The 26,213-nt window shown below is 40.4% G+C and overlaps 2 protein-coding genes across 3 annotated transcripts; both read right to left on the reverse strand.

Annotated features, from left to right (window-relative positions):
- Positions 1–4,005: 4,005 nt before the first annotated feature.
- rbm24a (RNA binding motif protein 24a) lies at positions 4,006–15,031 on the reverse strand. Of its 2 annotated transcripts, none has more exons than XM_037795328.1 (4): positions 14,236–15,031; positions 12,693–12,816; positions 12,275–12,329; positions 4,006–6,625 (listed from the first exon to the last, which is right to left on the reverse strand). In XM_037795328.1, exons 1-4 carry the CDS (start codon positions 14,401–14,403, stop codon positions 6,274–6,276), a joined length of 699 nt encoding a protein of 232 aa, XP_037651256.1. In that variant the 5' UTR covers positions 14,404–15,031; the 3' UTR covers positions 4,006–6,273. The 2 variants fall into 2 exon arrangements, with proteins under 2 accessions (XP_037651256.1, XP_037651257.1); XM_037795329.1 differs by lacking the exon at positions 14,236–15,031 and adding an exon at positions 13,778–13,988.
- Positions 15,032–18,864: 3,833 nt separating this feature from the next.
- stmnd1 (stathmin domain containing 1) lies at positions 18,865–22,504 on the reverse strand. The gene is made up of 5 exons (XM_037793965.1): positions 22,280–22,504; positions 20,348–20,531; positions 20,117–20,256; positions 19,575–19,706; positions 18,865–19,456 (listed from the first exon to the last, which is right to left on the reverse strand). The coding sequence occupies exons 1-5, from the start codon at positions 22,334–22,336 to the stop codon at positions 18,989–18,991; spliced, it is 981 nt and encodes a 326-aa protein (XP_037649893.1). The 5' UTR covers positions 22,337–22,504; the 3' UTR covers positions 18,865–18,988.
- Positions 22,505–26,213: the final 3,709 nt, after the last annotated feature.

Below are 26,213 nucleotides of genomic sequence, written 5' to 3' on the forward strand. Positions count from 1 at the left end.
AGGCAAAAAGAGAAAAGAAAAGAAAATCTGTCCAGAGCTGCAAAACATTTGATCATTGTGATTAAGATAACACAGTTTATAGTCTAAGTATATAGTATATAAGTCTAATGCAGTGAGGGCCAAAGTGCAAATTTATTACGGAGTATTAGGGCCACATTGAGGGAAAAAACATCTGAGATTTACAGAATAAAGTCATAATATTATGAGAAAAAAGTCCTAACTTTACGAGACTAAAGTCATAACTCTACGAGAAAAAAAGTCGTAATATTACCGAGACTAAAGTCATAACTTTACGAGAAAAAAGTCGTAATATTGCGAGAACGAGAGGGCCAAACTCCAAAACACTGGTGCCTACCCATAATGCAACATGATTGCATATTTTATGCTGCATCCACGTAATGTCGTCAAAATGAGAAAGTAGCAGCATTCTTGTATTATTCTCAAGATAGTTAGCCTCGTAGTCACCAGATAATTATACAAATTAGCTTTTTTAAAGGGACTGTTTGTAAGAATCAGAAATGCTTGTTAACAGCGACACCTGTGGCTGTTAAGTCAACGAAAATCAACGTCGGGCTAGAGCTTGTGCTCGCTCTACATAGACATGAACAAGCATCGCTCAAAACAGTGAGGCGACACATGTCAGCTAAAACCACAATATCACTCTATATTTCACCTGCTTGGCAGTAATGTTAGCTGACCAGACGTAGGTCTCTCCATGAATCAGTGCTGATCCTAGTGTTGGCTTTTCCTGCCTCAGCCTCCCGACCGCGGCCGGAGGGAACAGGGGAGACACCGGCACCCGGTCGGGGACGATAACGTTTCTCGCTGCGGAGCCCCGTCACTTCACAAGACACGGGAAACCTCTGTTGGTCTGGAGGAGCTGCAGCATTTATTTCTGCACAAACGTCCACTGTACATTCACTAGATATTCTCAGAGCTACGAAGTCTTCTGCAGTGTTTAGTGTGCACGCATACACGTGAGGTGGAGCGAGCTGAGTGAAGGCAAGCAGGCAGAGGAGCAGAGGAGCAGAGACTCCGGTCCTGGAGACCAAAGCTACGGTCTCCCCCGCGTCCTCTGACCGCGGCCAACACTGTTTTGCAAGACAGGCTTCACTAGATATGGCTTTGCGGTTTTGGTGCTTCTGTGTAGTTGTATTGGAGTCTGAGTCTGAACTGCGTAGCCATACGCGAGCGCGCATAGGACACCGACCCGGGTGATTTATACATGTAAGAAGTTACAAACAGTCCCTCTAACTGATTGTTTGGGTATTTTTGTTCATTTGGTCCATAGTTGCAGTAGAGAGATGACCGTAAATGAGAGAAGATGGTTGGTGCCTCAGCCTCTTGGGCACCGATGCACCCTTAAATTAGCTATTTCTGTTGTGTTACGTATTTGTAGTGCTTTGTTAACAAGTAAAACTACATACAATAAACTGTAGATTCTTTTAAATTAGCTGAGGGGTTGTTTTTTTTGCATGTAACTGCCAGCAATGGAGACTTCGTAGCTATGTGGCCAGCGGTATCAGCGCTATCATTGCTATCAGAAATCCCTGATATCTCAGACTCCCCACTGGACTGCTCATAATTACAGTCTGACTGATTTTACCTGAATGTAGCATTATATCCCACACAACCCCAGTCTGTTACACAGGGTTTCTGTTATATATATTTTTTTATTAAATCCCAAGTAGCTTAACCCTGATGACAGTTCTTGTTATTCTTATTAGTGGCTTATAACAGATCTGCAAAGCTTTTAGCAGATTATTTACAATTCGTTAACAAAGCCACTAGTTACAACTTATAAACCTTTTATGAATAGTGTGTTATTAGAAGGTAGTACTGACTTTAGAAAGGACCTCCAGAGCCAAGACATTGCTTTCAAAGAGTAGTACTCTCCATGACGAGTAAACTGATCTTGGATACCCCTTTAAAGTCTCATTGTTACAGCTCTACATCATCAGTTTAATAAAGTAGGAGCTTCAATTGCTATGACAGCAGCTGATTTGACCCATAAGGCCTTGCATGTGTCCATGCTGTGTCACGATCTGCAGTTTCATGTTTCACCAGCGACCAAAATACTCCCCATGGAGTCGAGTAAAAGACGGCAGAGACAGGGCAGCTCACTCCTTATGACATGACTTATTGATTAGAGTGTATGAATCATTGATATACTGAGTCCTGAGGGACTTTATTATGTGTCAGATGTATCAGTGTAAACTGTGGGTGTGGCTGTAATGTGAGTGTTTCAAATATCGTCCTCTCAAAAAGGATGGTTTCACAATGAGGAGGAGCATGCAGCATCTGGCATGTGTGAGGTGTTTGTCGCCTTGCAGGCAGAGAAGTAAAATACACGCAGGCTATGGAGGCCCAAAGTGTTCAATATTAAATAAATATATAATTACATGAATAAGTTGTGTAAAATATATAAATGAAATTATAATGGGTACAACAATTTAAGAAATTGTTCAACTTATTACAGTGAAATTGTGTTTCATCATTATTATTTTCATAATAACAGTATTATAGGTGTTCATTTTTATTTCATAATTTTTTTTTCATAATGGCGTTTTATCATAGTAGTGTTGAAGCCTACCTGGCTCTTAAGCTAGCAAGCTCAACAGCTAGAATGACAACAATGTCAATGTAAGTCTGAATCAACCATCTAGCTGCACCTGCTGTTAATACACACACTATACAGACAAAATAACTAACACCTGATTTTATTTAGCTTAACAAAGCTGCTCATGCTACCCACCTTGCTGGCTAACTAGCTAGACTGGCTTGTGAGCTTGGATAAGAGGTAGTTAGTTGGTTGATTCATAGTTAAAGGGACTGTTTGTAAGAATCAGAAATGCTTGTTAACAGCGACACCTGTGGCCGTTAAGTCAATGAAAGACAGCGTCGGGCTTGTGCTCGCTCTACATAGACATGAATGAGCATCGCTCAACACAGTGAGGCGACACACGTCAGCTAAAACCACAATATCACTCTATATTTCAGCTGCTTGGCAGTAATGTTTGCTGACCAGACGAAGGTCTCTCCATGAATCACTGCTGATCCTAGTGTTGGCTTTTCCTGCCTCAGCCTCCCGACCGCGGCCAGAGGGAACAGGGGAGACACCAGAGTTTTGGTCGGAGACGATAAAGTAACTCGCTGCGGAGCCCCGTCACTTCACAAGACACGGGAAACCTCTGTTGGTCTGGAGGAGCTGCAGCATTTATTTCTACACAAACGTCCACTGTACATTCACTAGATATTCTCAGAGCTAAACTAACTCTTCTGCAGTGTGTAGTGTGCGCGTATGCACGTGATGTGGAGCGAAAGAGCGAGAACGGGCGCGGTGTGTGAGTGAAGGCAAGCAGGCAGAGGAGCAGAGTACAGCAGAGACTCCGGCTCTGGAGACCAAAGCTACGGTCTCCACCGCGTCCTCCGACCGCGGCCAACACTGTTTTGCAAGACGGGCTTCACTAGATATAACTTTGAGGTTTTGGTGCTTCCGTGTAGTTTGTATTGGAGTCTGAGTCTGAACAGCGTAACCACACGCGAGCGCGCATGGGACACCGACCCGGATTGATTTATACGTGTAAGAAGTTACAAACAGTCCCTTTAAAATGTCTATAATGAAATAAAAAGTATGAAATCAACAATGAAATCTGTTATTATAAAAATAAGAACGATTAAATAACATTTCATAACAATGAGTTGAGTTTGAATCATTTTGAATAATTTTCCCGTTGGTACACTTTTATATTTTACAGATTATTTATATGATTAATTCATTTCACAATGTATTTTGCATTTATTTAATATTGAACATCTTCATACATAGCAGGCGCAAAGGAAAATATATTAATTATATTTATGAGTGTATGGATGAAAGGCTACATATGGAGGAAGATCACATAAATGTGTCCAGGAAAAGATCAGACAATGTTTCACATTCAAATAACCTGACATGAAACCTCAGTTTAAATGCAGTCTTAATGAAAATAAACGTCACCAAGCTTTTTAAATATAGAACATTTTATTCCAATTTTAAGTAAATGGTGTTGAAATTCTGAAGTAAAGGTTTTAATCAACAGGACCTTTGCATTTATATAGAAACACTTTAGGCCCTATGCATGCCTTCATCCAGTGACAATGAAAAGCTTCCTTAAAAAGTTTTTTGTCATTTATTTTTCATATTTCCCTTGTAAGAAATAGTTCAAGTATAAAAATTCCCAACAGTGTAAAATAGCCCATCTGATGAATATTAAGCAAAAGAAGCACAGCTACTGAAACCTCGACAACGACTATACATTCTAGTGGAGAAAGCAGCATTTTCGCTTGTTTTTTTGTGAAAATTATTATCATTTTTTCCTCTAATCTAAACAGAGAAGAGGCAGAGTACAATCTGCATGCAAACAGGCCTGCATTTAAATAAAGTTTCTTCCCTACAAAAAGGCTAATATTTAATGTCATGTTCTAAAGAATCAAAAAGATAAAAAATAAAAGTACAGTGCACATAACAGTATCTTAAATAACTCCTACATCGACATTTTTGGTTGAGTATGTTAATAATAATTATAATAATATTATTACTAAAACTAATCAATAACTTATATATGCCTTGAGATGAGTACATAATAATCGTATTAATACAGTACCGCCACTAAGTCTCTACTCTCAGAGCGTCAACATAGTCAACCCTCAAAAATAAATATCTTAAATAGTAGATTTCTCTCTTTTTTCTGTTTTTTTTTCTCTTAAATAGCAGTAAAAATGTAAGGCACACAGACCGACATAACGTCAAAGAGTCAAACCCCCCGTCCTCTCCACCCCACCTGGTGATCTTGACAGACATGAGGCAGACCAGTTGTTGGGGTGGCTTTGGTGAAAGTGTGTGTTTGTGAGTGTGTACCTGACACCAGACTACAGCAGCACAGAGGTGGAAGTGCTGACAGCTGCAGGGCTGCATGGCTGGGGGGGTGGGGGCTCTGCTGTGGGGCTCTGTGTTGGGTGGAGGGGTGCGAAGTTGGTTCCCAAATGGGCCCGGTCGGGGATTAAAATGTGACAGCTCAACAAACGAGCACAAGTGATGCGTTCTTTCCAGAGTGATCCGTCTGTGTGGCGCTGGAGCGGCTCTGTCCACCCCCACCAGCAGCTGCTCTCTCCCTCTTTCTTTCTTTCTTTCTCTTTCTCTCCATCCCAGAGCCAGAGAGAAACACAACTGTGCTGCCTTTGTCTTTGACTGCTATGTGTGCAACTCTGGATGCATGTGTACGTGTGAGTGAAACATGTGGAAAAGCGACTGATTTAGTGTTTCTCATTGTCTGAAGCCGTTTTCAACCTCCCTCCTTTTGTCAGTGCGTTTGTTTTGTTTGCCAAGTCCCCCTTTAGTCCAAGAATCAAGTCAGAGTTGATGACATTTTCAGTTTTTTGTTTCTTTTTCTTTGTTTTTTTTGTCTCCTGGTGATTTGTTCGCTTTGCATAGGTCAAGAGGTCGAGACACAGAGTAAAAAAAAAAGGGACATTCAGCATCAGGAAGATAAAAAGGTAGTTCTTCAAATATGTGTGACACGACGAGTTACGACTCCTCGACTTCCTGACAGAGGTCACATAATAATAGCTAACACGTTGGAAACGGTTCCATTTCCCTGATTATCAGAAATTATTAACTCCAAAAAATGCACTTGAAATGACAAAAAGAACAAGAAGACGCCCCCAATGTGTAATAATAACAATAATAAATATAAATGTTATGAGGGCATCAAATAACCGAAAACACTTGTGGAAAACCACGAGTGAAAAAAAAAGAGAACAGTTTCCTAAACTAACGTTAAAGACAGCAATAGGACTTAAAGGCTTAGTTTAACACCTATACCAACCACAGGGATTAGTTCCTGCATTTCTTGTCTAGAAATAAGTACTCTACTACAATGATAATAGTAATGATAATAATAATAATAGTAATAACAACAACAATAATAGTAAATCACTTTCCATTATTTGTTCTGCGACTTTTTTTCATTTTCTCGTTTTTTGGTTGAAGCACAGCAAGTTGGAAAGTTACTGTAAAAAGTCCCCACCTCACCATCATCATCACTACCACCATCATCACCACCACCACCATCATCACCTTTTTAAAGCAACTCTGCCTCTGAGTCGCTGACACGCCCACCCTTATTAAGGCCACTCCCTCTTCCTTTTCCTTCGCCGCTCCTTCTCCTGACCAATCAGCTGTGGCCGGGCGCAGGCCTCCTCTCTCTGCATGTCCAGTGATTGCAGTGGCTGCTATTGCATCCGGTCAGCTTGCAGCTGCTGAGGCTGGTACTGACCGAAGGCTGCGGCTGCAGCGGCGGCTGAGCCTGGGGCAGCTGTGGCTAAAGGCTGCTGGACTGCGTAGCCGTAGCCGGCGGTAGCCACATAGCCTGCGGCGGCAGGGGATGCGGCGTAGGGATACTGCTCATATGCAGCGGCGGCAGCAGCGCTGGCTGCAGCTGCAGAATACTGCGCATAAGCAGCTCCGGTGTAGTCGATGTAGGGGGAGGAAGCGGCGGTGGGTGCAGCAGCTGTAGGTTGCACATGAGGAATGACCACACTAGGCTGAACGAAGGCCTGAGGGTACACATAGTGGGCCGGGATGCTGTGAAACAAACACACATATGACAGATTAGTTTGATTCACCCAGTCTGAGAGTACTAGCACCCACCCTAAAACCCAAACCCAACTCCATCACACTGCGGCCAAGCGCCCGCCCACCACCCACCACCGAGCCCCAGTCCAATCCACCAGTCAAGAACACCAAGGAAATGCCTGCTAGTAGGGATTAGAACAATATAGGGTTGCCAAAATAGAAATCTCTCTGTGAAAAGAAGCCTGGAAGGTGAGGAAAACTTTGAACACCCAGAGGTGTTTAAGGTCCCTCAAATCTACTGAAAAATCACATTTGTATGATTACATTTAGAGGAAGTGATGAGGTCTTTATGGGATACGACATGGGAACAGGTTTCCTATTTCCTGTTTTGGTCAGTTTTGAGTTTGTGGTTGTGGAGGCAGAACTACAGCGAGGCAGAGGGAGGCCAGATGAAAAAGAAAAAGTTTGGGATCTGTAACCTGCCGCTCGTTTGTCCGTCACATGTGGATTTGGCTCTGGTGCCGTCCCCCTGCTGGAGGGCGAATGGGTGGGGAGGAGAGGGAGGGGAGGCTTACAGTGCCGGGGGGCGGGGGTGCAGACAGAGGAGATGAGCCCAGGGAGGCATTGTGAAAATGTCATTGCCACTTTGACAGCTGGACAGTTTTCAAAAAGGGACGCTGCTGGCCATTTCCCCCTCTGTGTCGGGACAAAGAGCCGGGGAGGCAGCAGGGGGAGCCGGGACTAGGCTCCGCACCCAGAGGGATGTTTCGATTAAATAAACTATTATGAACAATGAGCACATTCTGCCCTCCATGACATAGCCTTATCCCACTCCCCCAGACTCTATAAGGTCTGGAAACTGAGTCGGACAGCAAGCGTGAGGGGAGCTTTGGAAATTTACACTAAAGGTTCAGAGAAGTGAAGAGTCAACTTTTGACTGTAGGTGGAAGCAAGACGAACAAAAACTTCAAAGCTCTGAATGTGTCCTGAAAAAACAGCCACTTTAGAGATAAAAGTAGAGTCAAATTCAATCTCACTTTAATTCAAATGGAATGAGAAGCATGACAGAAACAAAGCTCTAACGACAGCTATGTGACTGTAGGAGAGTTTGAATGAAGGTGGCTCAAAAAATCTGTTGAAAGAAAATCAGTTGAGTCTGCATAAATGAACATCAGGTGGTCACTCTTTTTGAGTCTGGATTGGGAAAGAAGAGAGGAGGTGCAGAAAATGTTAAAGGTTGAAAGGCAGGATCTATCGTGGCAACCCTATTGTGAGCACTCCATTATCCAATCCAATCCACATCTCAACCCAAAACAGTGGGCCAGGAGAAAAACAGGAAAAACAAAACAACAGCAAGGCGTCAGAGGGGAAGAAATATATAAAAATAGTCCACCTCGACTAGGCTGATTACAGAAACAACGACAACAACAAGGGCACAGCACAATCACTCAACTGAAAAGAAAGAAAAGGGAGGGAATAAACGGAATAAGTGGGTATGTAGGGGTTTGGTGTGGCTGTCAGTAAAGGTCAAAGGTCAATGCTAAACACACACAAAGGTTAGACTAATTTGTGAAGGCCAGTAACAAAATGTCTGCTGTGTGTTTTCTCCAGTGTTACTCTAATTTGAAAATCCTCAGAAACAGTATTTTTTTATCATCATGTGACACTAAAACTCTCCTTCGAAGCCTGCAGCACTAATGAAACTCAGCAGGGCGAGGCAGATTTCCAAGGAGGATTTTAGAGGATGTCATCTCTAAACTTCCCTCACAAAACAGTGGAGAGACATTTCCTGTCTGTTATCTGAAGTGAAAAGTGAAATCACTGAATTATTCACCACCAGCAGACATGGAGGAAACTCCTCATACTGGATGAGAATGACACACCGAGGGGCCACTATCAAATATGTAATAAAAAGGTGGATTGGTTAAACGCCAATACACACTGCAACTCTCATGGTTACACATACACTGGCACATGACATTGTTGTGACATTAACACAACAACTACTTACAATATGAGTATATTGTACCTTAATTTATTTAAACAGTTATCTGTTAAACTTTGTCCAGAAATCAAATTAAATGTGGCCAAACTCACAATGGACTGTGAGGATTATTGTTCAGGTTTAAAGTGAACGCTAACTGAATGTGAGCGAGCATCCGTTAAAACAGTGAGGCGAAACACGTCAGCTAAAACCCCAATATCACTCTATATTTCAGCTGCTTGGCAGTAATGTTAGCTGACCAGACGAAGGTCTCTCCATGAATCACTGCTGATCCTAGTGTTGGCTTTTCTCCCGACCGCGGCCGAACGGAGACGATAAAGTAACTTCTTGTGAAGTGACGGGGCTCCGCAGTGAGTTACTTTATCGTCTCTGTTCGGCCGCGGTCGGGAGGCTGAGACAGGAAAAGCCAACACTAGGATCAGCATTTGATGATATCATGCTGCAACAATTATTACATTTTAAAAGAAACTGTCCACTGTGACTCGACATAATGATATTAAAGGACCAGTGGGTAACAATTAAGGGATCTATTGGCAGAAATGGAATATGATATTAATAAGTATGTTTTCTTTTGTGTTTAAATACCTGGAATTATGAATTGTTGTGTTTTCGTTACCTTACAATGAGCCGTTTATATCTACATACGGAGCGGGTCCTCTCTTCACGGAGCCGGCCGCCATGTTTCTACAGTAGCCCAGAAAGGACAAACCCAACACCGGCTCTAGAGAGGGCCATTCACCTTTTCACGTTTTCGCTTCGGCTACCGTCGTTCTCCTACATGCTTGGCACATGGGAGGAGTTTCAGGTGGTTGCAATCTGTAACCTCACTGCTAGATGTAGCCAGATCCTACACACTGCACCTTTAAAGAAACATCTAACATTCCTAGTTGCACAATTTTTAATAACAGTAACTCTATATTACTAACTGTTGAGGCTGCAGCTCAGACAGTAACTATTTTAACATTTTAAAAAAGGATTTCCAGTGGTATGTACCCATCTCCAGTGCTCTCGAAATCAAACTCCAAGCTTTTTTGGATTGTGCCTTTGCGGTCTCCTATTCCCCACTACAACTGTATCTAACGGATGATCGGGTAGACTGACACACAAGCACACATATAGCATAAGCAGAGGTTTGGGCCATGGGAAGCAAAGCTCCAGCTGACCCATCTAATGTGGCCCCTAATAAAAGAAAGCACCCTCTTTTCCCTGGAGGGAGTCATAAAATAGGGAAATCAAAAATGCAGTAAGGCTGTTTCGTGAAGCCATGCCGGTAGTGTGACGACTTGTTCTGTGTGTGTCTTTACTGGAATGCCGTGTTCACGCGACCCGGCTGTCATTAAAGTTCAAGGCTAAATAAAGGTTCTCTGCCATCGTGCATACCGTCGGCTGAGGGAGAGAGCACAAACACACACTGAGGTGAGAGGATCTAATGTGTGTGTTTGATATTATGACCGTGACACAGATGGGACTGATGTCCAGACTTGAGTCATAATCCACACATAGAAAGCTACTTGGATCAGGCTTGAGTGCACATGTACTGTTTCATAAGGGCAGTTTTACATTTAAAATCCTGACATGGATATCCTATAAGTTTGAAACCTGCTCTCCGGTTGTTTTAGTTTCTGAGCAGTTTTAGGATGTGAGAGGGCAATTAGCAGCAATTAGCTGTTAGCATCATATTTCCTTAAGTCTTTTAGACTAATTATTGCATTTGGCTGTTTATGTTAAGTCTTTAGCAACATGATGTCCTTGAATTTCTCTATTTTATGAGACGTACCTAGCTTTTATAGGAGTTGGAACTCAATGTGAAAGTTTTTTTATGAGGAACAGACAGTGAGCGAGGGATACCCTTTAATCTATTTGATGAATTTGTCTTACATCATTATTCTCACTGTTGTGTCCTCGTTCTCCGCTTATCGATGTGTCCCTGCTCGCTCTCAGATCTGGAGTCGCAGGCTTGTTTTGTACTTAGTCAATACTTTTGTCACTCAGCAATTAACTTCTATACATTTGTATGCAGCATTTTTACTACGTGCTAATTGTGAAAGATAAACTGACAGATGGTTCTGGTTGAAATCAGTTAAGAGGTATGTATGTGCACATGGAAAGGCTGTCCATTAATGTGGCCCCTAAAACACCCACTGTGGCCCTGTTTAAATGGCCCCTGCTCTGCTCTTACATGACAGACAGAGATGGACCCGAACCCTCACCAGACCCCCCCCCCCCAACACACACACACACACACACACACACACACAACACAGAGCTTCATGCGACTGCAGCGTCAGCATTCGGGGCTTTGTGTGGCACAATGGGCGCGCTTGTTTTCCTTAACAAGAGAGAGAGAGAGAGAGAGAGAGAGAGAGAGAGAGGTGAGAGAGAGAGAGAGAGAGACAGACACATTTGTTTGTGTCACACTGGCGACTGGGACAAAGACACACACACACACACAATAAGAGCACATACTCATACGTACCAATGCAACCAGACATGTACCCACATAAATACACATAATAACTGTTGTCTTATTCATTCATAAGACATCCACATTTCTGGTGGTAAATGGTGCTATATGTGACCACAAGTCTTTCATATGCGGTGTAGAGAAAAGCAAAGACAAAGATATACAGAGACAGGAAGGAAGACAAGAGCGTTGTAATGAATTGACAGAGTGGACCAGCAGTAATATGGCAAGGAGAGACACTTTCATATGGAGAATTTGTTGCTGCTACGTTGTGTTAATGTGAGAAACTGCTAGTAACACCAGGAAGATGCTATAAGCACACACAAGCACTGATGGGTTTTGTTATTTTGAGGGAATAATGTGAGGAATGGGAGTAAAGAGATGATTGGGGGGAAGAAAAATCACACAGAAAATTCACTCACTCCAACAAGACAGCCAGAAAACACATGAAACAGCACATCCTGTTAGACAAAACAGGTCAACCACAAGCTAAAAGCAATCAATAAATTAAAAAAAAAACACAAAAGCTTTGCTCTTCCTTGGCAAAGTTAACACGCTTCCACAAAAAAAGGAAGAAGAACACCCCAAAAATTCAATCAATCCAGCTTTTTTTTTTTTTTTTGGTCATTAAAGTAAGAAAGCACACGGTTTAGCTAACAACACCACTTCATAACCGCACACAAAGCTCTAAGTTCTATTCAAATAAAATAAAAAAAACAGGTCAAAACCCACGTACATGCATCTATAATCACCATTTTTGAGAGCTTGTTTGTGTGTGTTTGAGTCTACGGGTAATTCCTTTCTCTGATCTGTGATTACGTTCGCAGAACTATTCCACAAACCAGCACAGTTATCTTAACCGAGAGCGAGCCTGTCGGACCAGAGAAAGATAGATAACATTGAGTCAGACTGGAAGTTTCCATCATTGTCCACTCAGCACACACACATTTTTTGCTGGACAGTGACAAAGGAAAAAAAGTTACATTCAACTTATTGTCCACCTCTAATTATCATCCATCAATTATGTTCGAGGAGAAAAAGAACATAAAAGTATAATAATCAATAATTTATCACACATTAAACTGAGAAAAGATCAAATTAAAACATGTTTGAATAATTTAGTCTTTACATAAGCAATGTGCACATCCCAACATTCCTCTAGAATACATGTTAACTCATCAGTACTTACCCATAAGGCCTTTGGATGAAAGCAGGGTGAATTTGGGGAACGCCAAAGGTAAAACCTGCCAAAACAGAGGAAATAACAGCATTCATTACTTCATTGTAATAACTTCCTAACATATTCTTACATCGGCCGCAGCTACCTAAAAAACAAACAAACCCTGAGGTGAAACTCAGGAAGGAATGACTTGAATTTCTTGTTTGCCAGTTTGCCTATAAAACCAACTCCACACTTAGTGATCCCAACACAAACACTGGGGGAACAAAGACACTTGCTATGTCGATTAAACATGATGCCTGATTTATTCATCTTGAAAAATCTGCACATCTCTGACTGCAATTGTGGATACAAATCATTTCTGTGGCTTGTTGAGGAAATTAAAGTGTTATTGTATTGTATTGTATCCTCATTTGTCTGTCTTTACCTGGCTGCATCACCCGAGGCTTGGCCCCCAGGTAGGCCAGGTTGACGTTGGCCTTCCTGCCGTCAATGATTGGGTTGGGGTCCTTGCAGGCCCGGTCTGCAGCCGAGCGGTCCGCCATCGTCACCTTACAGAGGAGTCAAAAACACAGAGTAAAGATGTGGATCACTGAAAGAAGTTAACTTAACAGCACATTAAGTTCTGTATAAAGACTAAAGCATCATAGATTGATGGGAGAGTGCATGTGTGTTTGTAAAAGAGGGAAAACGTGCATGTTAGTCCTCTTTTTGTGGGTATATCTGCAAGTGTGGCCATCATTAACAGCAGCAAGTATTTGGCAGCAAACACACATCCATCACCCTCATGTGGATGTGTTGAAACTATCAGGAGTGAATGGGAGCCGGGCTGACATGACTGGCTGAACATGGCTCCCTTATCGCCTCCTATTATAGACTTCATTGCTCCGCTCATCTGTCTTTTTTTAAATTTTTTTTTTATACTCTTTTAACAATTGAACAACTGTCCGAAAGCATTTTCCAGGAGAAAATAAAGAAAAAGAGGATGAATAAATGCATGAATATGGGGATGCTACAACAATAAAAATAGAAGATTTAAGTAAAAATTGTGGAGTAAATGCATCTCAGTTTTTACAGAGAAATGTTAGTTTCTACATACAAATACAGATATCTGTGCATATCAAGGGTGACTTTGTACATCCTCTACTGGTAATATGTGCCTCAAACATATTATTAAATAGTCTCTGAAGAGGCCAAATAAGGTTTGGTGTCTAGATTCCTCATCAGTCCTGTTACATGTATATTTAAGCATCTGTTATACTTGAAAATGAGATATTTTGAAACACACTGTCTGATGATTGGACTGCTGGTTGCTTTATGTCTCCACAACTGAGTCTCATGCGTTTTGTCTGTCAGCTTTTATAACAAGTGGGAGTAAAATATTTGAGTTGTAAACAACTTTGAGTTGATGAAACCAGTGTAACAGTGTCAGAAAGCTGCTCTGTCATATCAGGAAATGATCTTGAGGTTTGTTCTCAGCCCACCAGAGCTGTCAGTGTGAAGGCAGCTCACTTTAAAACGTGCCAGAGAGCAACAAGTCGGTTTGTGCAAGATTGCAACAGAAGCCAATGACGAATTTAAGCAGAGCCTTCTTATCCAAACATAAACACCTCATGACTTCACATAACATCATGTTAGTCATGATGTTGTGACAGACAGTTGCGCACTTTTAACAGAGACGCGTCATGGCACCATTTGTTTTCCCACATGCGTAAAAGTTCCAATTCTAAATTAGAATCAGAATCAGAATCAGAATGCTGTTTATTGCCAGGTGTGAGAGGTATACACTCGGAATTTGCTTTGGTTTTGTTGGTGCAAGTTAAACAGTATAATAACAAAAGAATAGATAAAAACGTTAGAATAAAATAAGAATACAAAAATGTTATTTCTACCAATATACAATATACAAAATAAGCTGTAAACATGATATAAAAAGTGATAGAAATGTTATAAATAAGTGATATACTTACGAATCCATAACCCCTAGACTTGCCGGTCTGTCTGTCGGTGATGACCACCGCTTCTTCAATCTCACCAAACACCTCGAAATATTTCCTGAGACTTGAATCCGTGGTGTGGTAGGGAAGACCACCGACAAAAATCTTCGTATAGGTCGTGTCCTTTTGCGTGGTGTGCATCGTTAGTGCAAAAAATACAATAAATAGGAACAATAGAGAAAAAAAAGAATATAGTGCAATGTCTCCTTATCAGTGATTTCTTTGGATGAAGAGAGGAAAAAGAGAGGCTCTGTAACTTTTTTCAGAAGAGAAAACACAACAAAAAAACTCGACAAAAATGCAGCCTGGAGGTAGATTTATCTTTAAGAGGAGAGTTATATGGAGCGGATTGTCCCACAGAGACCATCAGGTGTTTCCAGCTCTTCTTGGTAACTCTGCTGTCTAACTAAATAGCTTTGGGACCCATTCCTAAAAGCGCTGCTCCCTAAACTCCACCCAGCTTTTTGAGTCCCATCTCTGCACCGCCCACCAGGGCACACAAACAGCTGGGAAACCTGCACAGCGTGAAACTCTGGAGCTCCTTCACCAAAAAAAAAGATCCTCTCTACTAGAATCACCTTTAATTAACCATCAGAGGCCAACACAACCTGATTCCACTATGTGATATGTTGGGGACAAAGAGGAGAAGGGCCTTTTTAGGAAGTGCAAAGTGAATGTTTGTGCTTTTTTTTTTCAAAGGTCTTTTTATTAATTGTCAATAATCAATAGAACAGTCACTATACAAGGAAAGTTCATTTTTTGTTTTTCTGAACAACACTCACCCTATGACACAACACATAAAATCAATCATACCTGACAACAACATACACACAGACAGCCACAGCTGGCCACAAAGGACCTAACTGATTCTCAATCATGGATACATAAAATTAAAATTGTAGAGAATACAACACAGGGAGAGTATCCACAAATAAGTCATAAAATAAAAATAATAATAAGAAAAAAAACAAAAAACATTTAAAACCTACTTACACACACATACACGTATATACACATATATACACGTACACACACATACACATACACACATACATACATATATATATAAACATACATACACATACAAATACACATACATACATACACACATACATATACATAAAAATAGAAGAGAAAAAATAAAATAACATAAATAATAATACAAATAATAATGCTAATAATGAATAAATAAATAAAATAAAATTTGAAAAAGGAAAAAGAAGATACTATATACTATATACTACAATGTTTGTGTCTTTCATTTCCTTATAAATAAAAATCTGTTGATTTGTTGTTTTTTTTCCTCTCAGCATGGCCAGATAAAACATAAACCATGGACTTTTTTTGTGGAAAATATCCATTCTGTCTCTCTACACTGTAAACAATTGCTGTTAATTTACAGCAGGATTTCAACATTATTAACCCGTTATTGCTAAAAACAGTGCTTTACTGTTAATACAAAAGAAAACCTGTTAAATTACACTCATAGGCTGTTTTTTAACTGAACTATAATGCATTCTTAAAAAAATATCACTTTACTGCTGATCAACTGTCTAAAGTATCATCAGTAACAGTTTCATGCAGTATGTTTTTAATTCTGGGACCTGATCTGCACATGAGAGGCTTGTACATTGTACATGATTGTAAAATCAGTGAATTAGCTTTATTGTTCTTCACTCACATGTTGTTATGGTTTGCATTCTGTGCTTGTAGCCAGCTATAGACAGACATTTTGGGAAAAGTGTCAACAAGTCTATTATAGCCTTTTTCCTAACAAGTGCCTTTAATTGTATTTAGTGTGACTATTCCTATGTCTGTAACCTGCTAAGTCTATTCATCTAGGCAAAAAATAATGTTTATTAAAATGTATGTAAAAAATACAACCTAAATAGTGCATTAAAACAAATCAGTAAGATTTTTAATAAAAACAACCAGTACAAAGCTGTAAATTTCAGCAACAGTATAATAATGTTAATTTTACAGTAACATAAAGGCAACCCTGCTGCCAGTTCTTTACTGTTATTTTACTGGGAAATTCTTAACAGTGTATAAACTTGTATGGATTAGGTCTCCTGCACTAAAAAAGCCGGTCAGGGACTGGACACATCCCAGCAGCAGCAGCAGCAGCAGTGAGCAGACAGACAGGTGCAGCGTTAAGGCTCCGCTGGAAGGATCAGTTCACTTGTTGGGGGTTGACAGAGTTTTGGCATGTGCCCATCCAGACAGACATAAGGCATCTTGAGGATTCTGTCCTGAGTTTTGAAAGTGTGGTCAAACTTGTGGATTTTCCTTCAGATGTTTTCCGTTTTTTAATGGTCCCTTCACTTCGAGGTCATAAGGTGAACATGGTTAAAAAAAAAAAAACATACCTGACAGCTTAAAGCTGCAGTGCGTAGAATTGGAACAAATATGATTAAGTTATAGTAGTTATTTTTATAAAACGGTCACTATATCCTGACAGTAGTGCATGAGCAGGTAATCTGAAAAAAATCATGTGCCTCTGTGTCCTCCGGTGCTCCTAATGGCATCTGCAAGATTTCACAGACTGGAGGAAAACAACCAATCAGAGCCGAGCTGGATTCTGCCGTCTCTGAGCAGCTGTCTATCACTCGTGAACTTCGATCAAATGATCAAACTATGCAGCGCTGATCAAATATGAATCAATATTCTGTTACTGTAATGCCTATTTCTCTCCTCAAATGTTTTCCGAAACATCTTGTAGTGTACTGTTTAGCTGTAAAATTAGAAAGTTTGTGACCCGGCAGCCATGTTGAGATCAGTTGAGGAAATACCAAGCACCGCCCATCAGCCGGAGCAACTGCAGGTTTAAGACAAAAATTTAACAAACAGGGTTCCAATTTACATTTCTTTCTCTTTTGGGGTCCTTGAGTTGAAACAGCTGAATCAACCCTTATTATCTAAAAAAGATGGTGATTACATTTCAATAATTAGCCTACATCAGGTGAGGACTGACTACAAAAGTGACAAATGCGTCGTGCGTCATAGAATTGCGCACAGCTATTATAATGGGAAAGGATCAAGTCAGAAATCAATTCAATCAAGAGTCTCTGAACATCAATGATTAAAATAACTTATGAAGCTTGGCTGACTGCTGGATGGATCGTTGGATAATTCACCCCCAGTAATGTGAGAGGGAACGCTGCTGTCTGTTTGTTAATCATTCATGGCGGCTCCGCTTCCGTGAGCGCGTTGTTCCTGGCCCAAATAGATCCTGTCTAACCATGGAACACGGTCACAAGTGCGCACGGGGACACCATTGTGTGTCATATCTGTCGTAGAAAAAAGTGTTGTACTGTCAATTAAAAAGGGTCACGTGACTCAAGCCCATGCATTTATAATATCAGGTAGACACTGATGAGCAATCTAATAGTTTTTTGTCTGTAAAGAAATGTTTGGCTGATTAATTATCCCCATTTGTAGGCTGATACTAAAAACCTCAACCAAAATCTGTATTCTTGATGAACAAAAACTGTCACATCTGTCTGAATGTGAATTGCCACAGCAGGACTCAACATCACAAAGACATGCAACCTGATAGAGCGTCTCTCTGTCCTGTCTCTGTTCACTCACTATATTATTCATGCAGCCACACGCGCTTTAAAGTCCGAGTGGACTCGCGAAAAAAAGGTGACCAGTATCGAGTTTCCCAGGCTCAACAATGGGGATCCGGTCAGGTTGCATCCAATTGTTGTTTTCTGTTCATGTGCAGCATGCTGACTAGTCTGAATCCTCTTATACAATGACAGGCTGTGGGCCCAATGAGAGATCTAATTATACCTAATTTCCAATAATCTTCAGAAATACTCCACATCACAGTGAATATGTGTCAGCAATAATCACCAGAAATATACTTTATAATCTTAGCTCAATATAAGTAACTTTGTGCTTGTTATCCATTTGGCTGCAGCACACACACCTGTCTGTCAGGCAGAGAAAAGCTAAAGGTCAAAGGTCACTAGAACAGCTGAACATCCACTGCTCAATCGCACCAAGGTCGTATTCAACACCCCTCAACAACCTCTCAGAAAAATTAATCTAAAAGTTAAAATGTACTCTGGGAAATTAGCTACTTTCATAAAGTTTTAGATTTACACATTTATAAGGAAAACTTTATTGATTAATTGAATAACAACTACATTTATACATTTTTATACTCCACATGTTGCCAAAACCTCCTCCTCCTGATGATTTATAGATGAGGTGAACTGACCTCAGGGAGCTGCGATACAATTTTAAGCCACTGAAACAGCGCCATCTTGTGTCCAACAGAACAAGTACATATGCAAAATGAGACTCAACTATATCATATTTTACAATTAAATTAAAAATTATTTAAATGAATTTTGTATTTTGGCAAGAAGTCTTGGTCACATTAATTAAAAATTCACCGTGGTAAATTATTACTTTGGAAAGAAAACCCTCATATTCCGCTTATTACTGAGCTACAATATTATTACACTTTATGGGCCAACGTGCTTCCCTGCGGTGGAAGTAGTGCTTTTTCATGAGAGCACAAACAAGGCACATCCACATCCACATTAGCTTAGTTTCATTTGTGGTGTCAATCGCAGCTTAATCGCATCTCTTAATTTCTTCTAATACAATATATACTCTTTGTTTTTACAAATTTCCACCTTTCATCTGTGAAAAACAGATCATATTTGGCTCCCTCTCCTCCCTGTCTTATCTCTCTTAGTTCTTTTTGTTAAAATATCTCCTCTTTGTCCTCTGCATGTTGAAAGCTAGAATCGCTCTCCAGCTCCCCCGAGGCTGTGAGGAGCTGATCCTCCTTGAGCTCCTCCACCTGGGTCAACTCTTCCTCCTCCTCCTCCTCTTTCCCATCACCATCCTTACTTAGTCTCTCTGCACCTTCCCCTCTGTTATCTCCCCTCCCTCCTCCCTTCTCTCTCCTCCCTTCTCTCTTGTCTGCTCCGCCCATGTCTTCTCTGCCGTCACCTCCGGCCTCTCGCACCCGCTCTCCGCCCTCGGCCGCCTCGCGTGTTATCTGGCTGCGAGGCAGTGGATCGAGGGGATCCGGGGCGACGGGTGACTGTAGCTGCTCCACAGGGGTGAGTGCTGCGTCCTCGTCATCCTCGGTGCTGGAGGTGGGAGCGGGGCCCCGAACACGGGCCGACTTGGCCCTCAAACGCGTCTTGAGCTCGTCTTCCTTTATCTGAGACACAATAGAGGGCAAAAAGTGAGTGTGTGGGAGACCAAATAATACGATAAACTGTGAGAGAATGAGCTGAGGTGTTCAGATAAATGATGACACACACACACACACACTGTACCTTGCGTCTCTCCTCAGCAAGTCTTATCTTCTCCTCAATGTCTTCTTTGCTGGGGAGATTTTGCTCCTTCTTGGCCTTCAGGGACTCCAGTCTGGCGGGCGGCCTTCGTCTGACCCCATCGCCGTCATCCAGCTGACACACACACACACACACACACACACACACATACAGCAGGGGGAGACAGAGAACAGACAATCTCAATATTACAGGTGAACGCACTTCCACTGAAATTGACTGACCTCACCTGCATGTGACAGATAACTTAGCAACAAATCAACATCCTGTATGAAAATGCACTTTATTGCTTTGCTATAAGCGTACTAATTTATTTTTAGGTGTGTATTCTGCAGGACAGCAATTAGTGTTGTGGACATTTTGGCATGTCTTAGCAGGATAAGCACAAGTCATTTTCATCACCTCCATTTTTATCAATTCATTTTTGTTACTTCCACCCCTCATACATTTCAGCCTGTAGAATGACGGCCAATAAGTGGTGTGTTAGTTTGTTTCTCTTATTTGTCCAGTGTGCACCAGGTACTCACCATGATGCTGTAGGCCTCTCCAGCTCCGCTGCCGCCCTCTCTGGTCTGTCCCACTGGTATGATGCCTTGGTTCAGCAGCTCCTCCAGGATCTCACTGGCCTTTGGGCGCTCCTGCAGCGTGCTCTCCTGCTGCAGCAGTCCTGGGAGACAGACGAAATAAAAACACTTCAGGTCGTGTGCGCTGGATTTTCTCTACGGCGTGACACGCTGTGTTTTATTCAGCTCACTCACCGTCTCGTGTAATTCTGTCTGCGTCCCTTTCTCTGACCCAGTCAGATGTTAGAGGAGGGAGTTTTCTGGGCACCGCTCCAGGTAACACAGGGATGTCTCGGTTCTCCATCACCACCCCGCTGTCTGTGGTGCCCTTTGACACGGCCGAGTCTCCACGACCATCGACTTTACTTCCTGTCTCATCCTGACAGCACAAGACATTTTTTTAAACTCTGACCCCTTTCTGTATGGTATCCCAGACATGATGTTGTTACGGAGGCCTCTGTGTGTTGACACATTGTCATGAACACAGTAGCTCAGGAACAAAATGATACACAGCAGCAACACCTACAAATTACCTCATCTGGGACTTTGAAACCTAATTAATTTACAGTATAACAGTGTATTCTGAAACCTTATATCTTCTAATACAATAGATTAAACTACCCAACAGTATATAAAGTCATTATATATATAATTATTATAATTAATATTATTATTAATAATAATAATAATAATAATAATAATAATAATAATAATAATAATAATAATAATAATTCAACAATAGAATATTTATGAAACTATAAAACTCTGAAATTAGCTGCATAATGAGCTACTTTTTGCCTGTAATATTTCTGTTACTCTTACTTAAGTGGCATTTTGAAAATACATAAAGGTTTTTCAATTAAGGTGCAAATTCAGAGGTTCACCCCAAATATGTGGAAAATTAATGGATAGCATAATGAGATACTGTGTTTTAATGCATTATATGAATGGTTCAAGAGGTTTTAAGGGGTAAAGACCTCAAACCGTACACGCGTTAGCCTTCAAAGCAGGTTACCTTGATATATTTCATCTATTAATTAATATATTATGTAGGCATATCAGCTTAAAATATCTCAAATATATCATTATTAATGGAATTATAAGGTAAAACAATTGAGGGACTTGGCTTCATAGTTTCTGCATAATGAGCATTTTTAATTATGATACTTTAAGTACATTTTGCTGATAATATGCAGGAGTTTTACTTGTAATAAAGATGTTTGAAACCTAATTAATTTACAGTATAGCAGTGTATTCTGCAACCTTATATCTTCTAATACGATAGACGAAACTACCCAACAGTATATAAAGTAATTATATATATATATATTATTAATAATAATAATAATAATAATAATAATAATTCAACAATAGAATATTTATGAAACTATAAAACTCTGAAATTAGCTGCATAATGAGCCTTCAAAACAAGTGTAATATTACATCTATTAATAAATATATTATGTAGGCATATCAGCTTAAAATATCTCAAATATATCATTATTAATGGAATTATAAGGTAAAATAATTAAGGGACCTGGCTTCATAGTGTCTGCATAATGAGCACTTTTAATTATGATACTTTAAGTACATTTTGCTGATAATAATAAATAATAATAAATAATAATAATAATAATAATAATAATAATAATAATAATAATAATAAATAATAATAATAATAATAATAATAATAATAAATAATAATAATAATAAATAATAATAATAATAATAATAATAATAATAATAAATAATAATAATAATAATAATAATAATAATAATAAATAATAATAATAATAATAATAATAATAATAATAATTCAACAAAAGAATATTTATGAAACTATAAAACTCTGAAATTAGCTGCATAATGAGCTCCTTTTTGATACTTTAAGTACATTTTGCTGATAATATGTAGGAGTTTTATTTGTAATAAAGATGTTTTACACTGAGATGTTGCTACTTTTACTTTGGTAAAGGACCTGGATACTTCTTCCACCATTGGCTTCATCACCAAAGTTGTATTAACATTAGTATTTCGCTAGTTTAGCCCACCAAAGTGTCTCAGTAGAGACAGAAACTCTAGTGGTACCAGACAGGCTCTGGTCCTCCAGGGTCAGAGTGAACCTACCTCGTCTTCCGGTCTCATCGGCTGCACCGCGGTGTTGGTGGAGCTGCTGCATCCCATATTCACCTCAGATGTGAAAGAAGTCCATAAAAGTCATAAATGTCAGGTTTTATTACTCCTCGGTGTGTTGTCTCTCTGTGTGTTGACCCGTGTCGCTTTGCATTCCTTCACACACACACAGAGACAGACAGACAGTCTCCATGGACCCGGTGCGTTGCTAGGGGTCGTTGCTACGGGTCGTTGCTACAATAAATCTGACCCGGATGGTTTAAGAGGTGACACCCAGGAACAAGCTGTGGGTGTCAGAGGACAGGAATACTACAAAACACTACTCTTCACACTTTACTGCTGCTGAGCCACTGTATCAGATGTGGGTAACCTCCAGACTGTGTCCTGTCTTTGTATACAGGATTTTAGAAATACTGTCTTGAGGTCAAACTGAGTCCGAGACCCTAAACCACTCAGCCACCCAGGCCTAAACAACACCAACAAATGTCACACTGTCAGTGTAATATTTCATCTTTTCAGTTTACTTCTTTTGAACCTAAAACGAGAGTATAATTTCAGTTTACTCTTTAAGTACTTATCAGAGATATACTTAACAAAAGTATACTTAAGTATACTTGGCTCATACTGACAAGTATACAGAAAAGTCTAAGTATACTTGGCTTGTACTGACAAGTATACATAAAAGTCTAAGTATACTTGACTTGTACTGACAAGTATACAGACAAGTTTAAGTATACTTGGCTCATACTGACAAGTATACTTAAATGTCTAGGTACACTTGGCTTATAATAACAAGTATACTTAAAAGTCTAAGTATACTTGGCTTGTACTGACAGGTATACAGAAAAGTCTAAGTATACTTGACTTGTACTGACAAGTATACAGACAAGTTTAAGTATACTTGGCTCATACTGACAAGTATACAGAAACGTCTAAGTATACTTGGCTTGTACTGACAAGTATACTTAAAAGTCTAGGTATACTTGGCTTATAATAACGAATATACTTAAAAATCTAAGTATACTTGGCTCGTACTGACAGGTATACAGAAAAGTCTAAATATACGTTGCTTGTACTGACAAGTATACTTAAAAGTCTAAGTATACTTGGCTTGTACTGACAAGTATTCTTGCCTTATAGACCTACAGAAAAGAAGATGTGTTTACTTTTTGATAGAGTAGCCTATTAAAGTGTGTGAGAGTTTGTGCAAGGATGTTTTGATATGAATTTACCTCAATTCATCAGGTTTTTGGATTATCCGTTCACCGTAGAGGCATGCGAAAACACATTTTATTTTATTTTTTTTAATTTCATCACAAATCATCAAGTCAAATAGCAAAATGTAATACATAAATCATTGGCTAAGTACTATAAGTTAAAATATACAAATGTATACTTTCATGAACTAAAAAGCAAAGATGCTCAAAAGTCATTGTTTGCAAGTCCAACACAAGTTTCAAGTCTTTGAGCATCTTAGGCCCAGGAATGAAGTCGATCAGTCGATGTTCAGTTCAGCTGTTCAGCTGTGAACGGCTGCTCAGCAGGTTTTGATTGGTGGACAGGACAGGCAGGGAGACTCTGACCTCTGACCTCAACTGCTCCTCTTTCAGTGCAAGATGTTGCCTAACAGTGTGACAAATCGCTGACGATGTTTTGAAACAGATTTTTGTCAAATGTATTCAGTGTTTGACTAAATGCTGAGTAAGACGACATGATAATAGCACAGCTTTTTGAAACTGAACAGATGTGCTTACCACATATTGTTGTTGTTTTTTCTAATGAATCACATGTAAAATCACGACTCAACAAGGTTAGTTGCTGAAACACTTGCTCTCAGTTCTCTCAAGTTATGGCAAAAGTGAAGCAGCTCATTTGCATAAATAAGAACATAGAACCTCATGCATTCTCTATGGATACACAACTATTTATATATAAAGACACACATACATCTTTTTAGAAAACACTTAAAGTGTAAAAAGTATATCCAGAAAAAAGTCATAATATAGTATGACACAAAAAGTCATACTATATTATGACATAAAAAGTCATTGTATAGTATGTCATAATGTAGTTTATCATAAAAAAGTCATAGTACATAGTGTAACATAAGTAAATACAGTAAGTGGAATGAATGTACAGTAAATGCCACTCTGTTAACTGCACAGTTGTGCTTTGTTGGATTTTACAGATATTGTGGGTCTCAAAGGGTTTTTCTGTTACCTTATCCCCAAAAACTGATCTAAAACTGAAGTTATTGGCAGTGAAAACATGTGGAACGTTCTGTCTGTATACTGTATGTGATGTAAGGATGAACTTGGCTAGAATCAGTTTGTTTAAGAAAAAGTAGCTTTACGGTGCTCTTTAAAAACAGATGTAGGTGGCTACAGTACATTCAACTGTCTTTTTGTGTGTATCCAAAGTTAGGATGGGACTGTATTTTTATCTTTTGCATTTGTGTCTTTCAGTCACTTGGACAAGAGCTGGTAGAAGCTGCTGCTGAAGCTCCCAGCAAACAAGTTGCAGGACCTGCAAAAAGCCCTGGCTGAGCTGGCCACAGAAAAAGCTGCCCTGAAAGAGCAGATGGCTCAGCCAGGAGTCCAGTTGGCAACAGGAGAAAGCTAAAATCCTGAAGGCTCTACAGTCAGAGAGTCCTTCGAAAGGAACAGCTGACTGATATCAAAGCCAAGCACAAGGAGAAGGATGAAACCATCAGCTTTCTTCAGCAACGTCTTGTTGAAGAACACGACGGCGGCCTCTCGGTCGAACAACACTGGAGTGCCAAGTTCGACCAGGCCGCTGCTTTCTGGCAAGAGGAGAGCAAGAAGAATTTGATGGACGTTAACGCCGACTGGGAAAACCGCTGGCTTGTGAGGCAGGAAGAGGTAGTCGCAGAGCTCAAATCTGTGCAGGAGGTCTTCGACAAGAAGGTGAGTCAGGTCGTCCTGGAAAAGGATGACATGATCACCACAATACCAACTGAAAAGAAGACTCTCATCCAGAGCGAGGCAGAGTGGACTATTAAACTCACCGCTCTGGAAGACCAGTTAAAACAGAAGCTGGCTGCCAAGGACGAGAGCTTGAAGAAAGCGCAGGGAGCTGCAACGACAGAGCAGACAAACCGAGGAGGAATGGCGCAACAAATTGAGCCAATCGGAGGAAGAGGTCCAGTTCCTTATTAAAGAAATGCATCGACCTTGCCATGAAAACGGACAAGAAGAAAGACGAGAAGGTGGTAGAAAAGAGGCTGAAGGAGAGGAAGAAGGAGGATGAGACAGAAGAAAGAGGAGCGACAGGAGAAGAGAAAAAAGAAGGAACTGAAAAGATGAGAGAAGGAGGAAGGATAGGGAGAAGAGAAGGGAGTAACATCCCTTATCTCCTCCGAACCCTTCCCCTATCCCCATCCTCCTTCCTACCAAACACCATCCCACCTCTTTACACCCCCTCACTTATGGGTTTATTCCAGGTGATCCGGTTTCCTTCTACACAAAGACATCCATCCACCCTCCAAGGTGACATGATGGTTGAGTTATTCTCCCCGTGTCTGTGTGGGTTTACTCCGATTGATCCGGTTTAATTCTACACAAAGACATCCATCCACTCTCCCTCCTCTCCAAGGTGACAGAGTGATTCTGCCCGTGTCTCAGTATTCCCCTCTTATTAACTCTTCCCCTCTAACCCCCTACCATCTCCCATCCATCCACTCTCCCTCCTCTCCAAAGGTGACATGGTGGCAGAGTGATTCTCCCCGTGTCTGTGTGGTTTCCCCCAAAACATATCTGCCAAGTTTTCAGTTTTGTGTGCATAGTTCCATTTTTTGTGTCTATATTATGGAGAAAAACTGTAATACAGCATTATTCCTGGAAATGTCACCAGAGACACCCAATTTGTAAAGGCACAGTCACACATGCGCGAATGTAGGCGAATGATG

The sequence above is a fragment of the Sebastes umbrosus genome, chromosome 15, assembly GCF_015220745.1.
Source record: "Sebastes umbrosus isolate fSebUmb1 chromosome 15, fSebUmb1.pri, whole genome shotgun sequence".
NCBI lineage: Eukaryota > Metazoa > Chordata > Actinopteri > Perciformes > Sebastidae > Sebastes > Sebastes umbrosus.

Excerpts from the sequence above, each read along its gene's own strand:
- rbm24a (XM_037795328.1), bottom strand. The coding sequence starts at position 14,403 with ATGCACACCACGCAAAAGGACACGACCTATACGAAGATTTTTGTCGGT. Across the intron at positions 12,330-12,692 it reads GCCTCGGGTGATGCAGCCAG|GTTTTACCTTTGGCGTTCCC; the intron begins GTAAAGACAGAC and ends CTGTTTTGGCAG. Across the intron at positions 6,626-12,274 it reads TTCATCCAAAGGCCTTATGG|CATCCCGGCCCACTATGTGT; the intron begins GTAAGTACTGAT and ends TTTGTTTCACAG.
- stmnd1 (XM_037793965.1), bottom strand. The coding sequence starts at position 22,336 with ATGGGATGCAGCAGCTCCACCAACACCGCGGTGCAGCCGATGAGACCG. Across the intron at positions 20,257-20,347 it reads AGACAGAATTACACGAGACG|GACTGCTGCAGCAGGAGAGC; the intron begins GTGAGTGAGCTG and ends TCTGTCTCCCAG. Across the intron at positions 19,707-20,116 it reads GAGAGGCCTACAGCATCATG|CTGGATGACGGCGATGGGGT; the intron begins GTGAGTACCTGG and ends TGTGTGTGTCAG.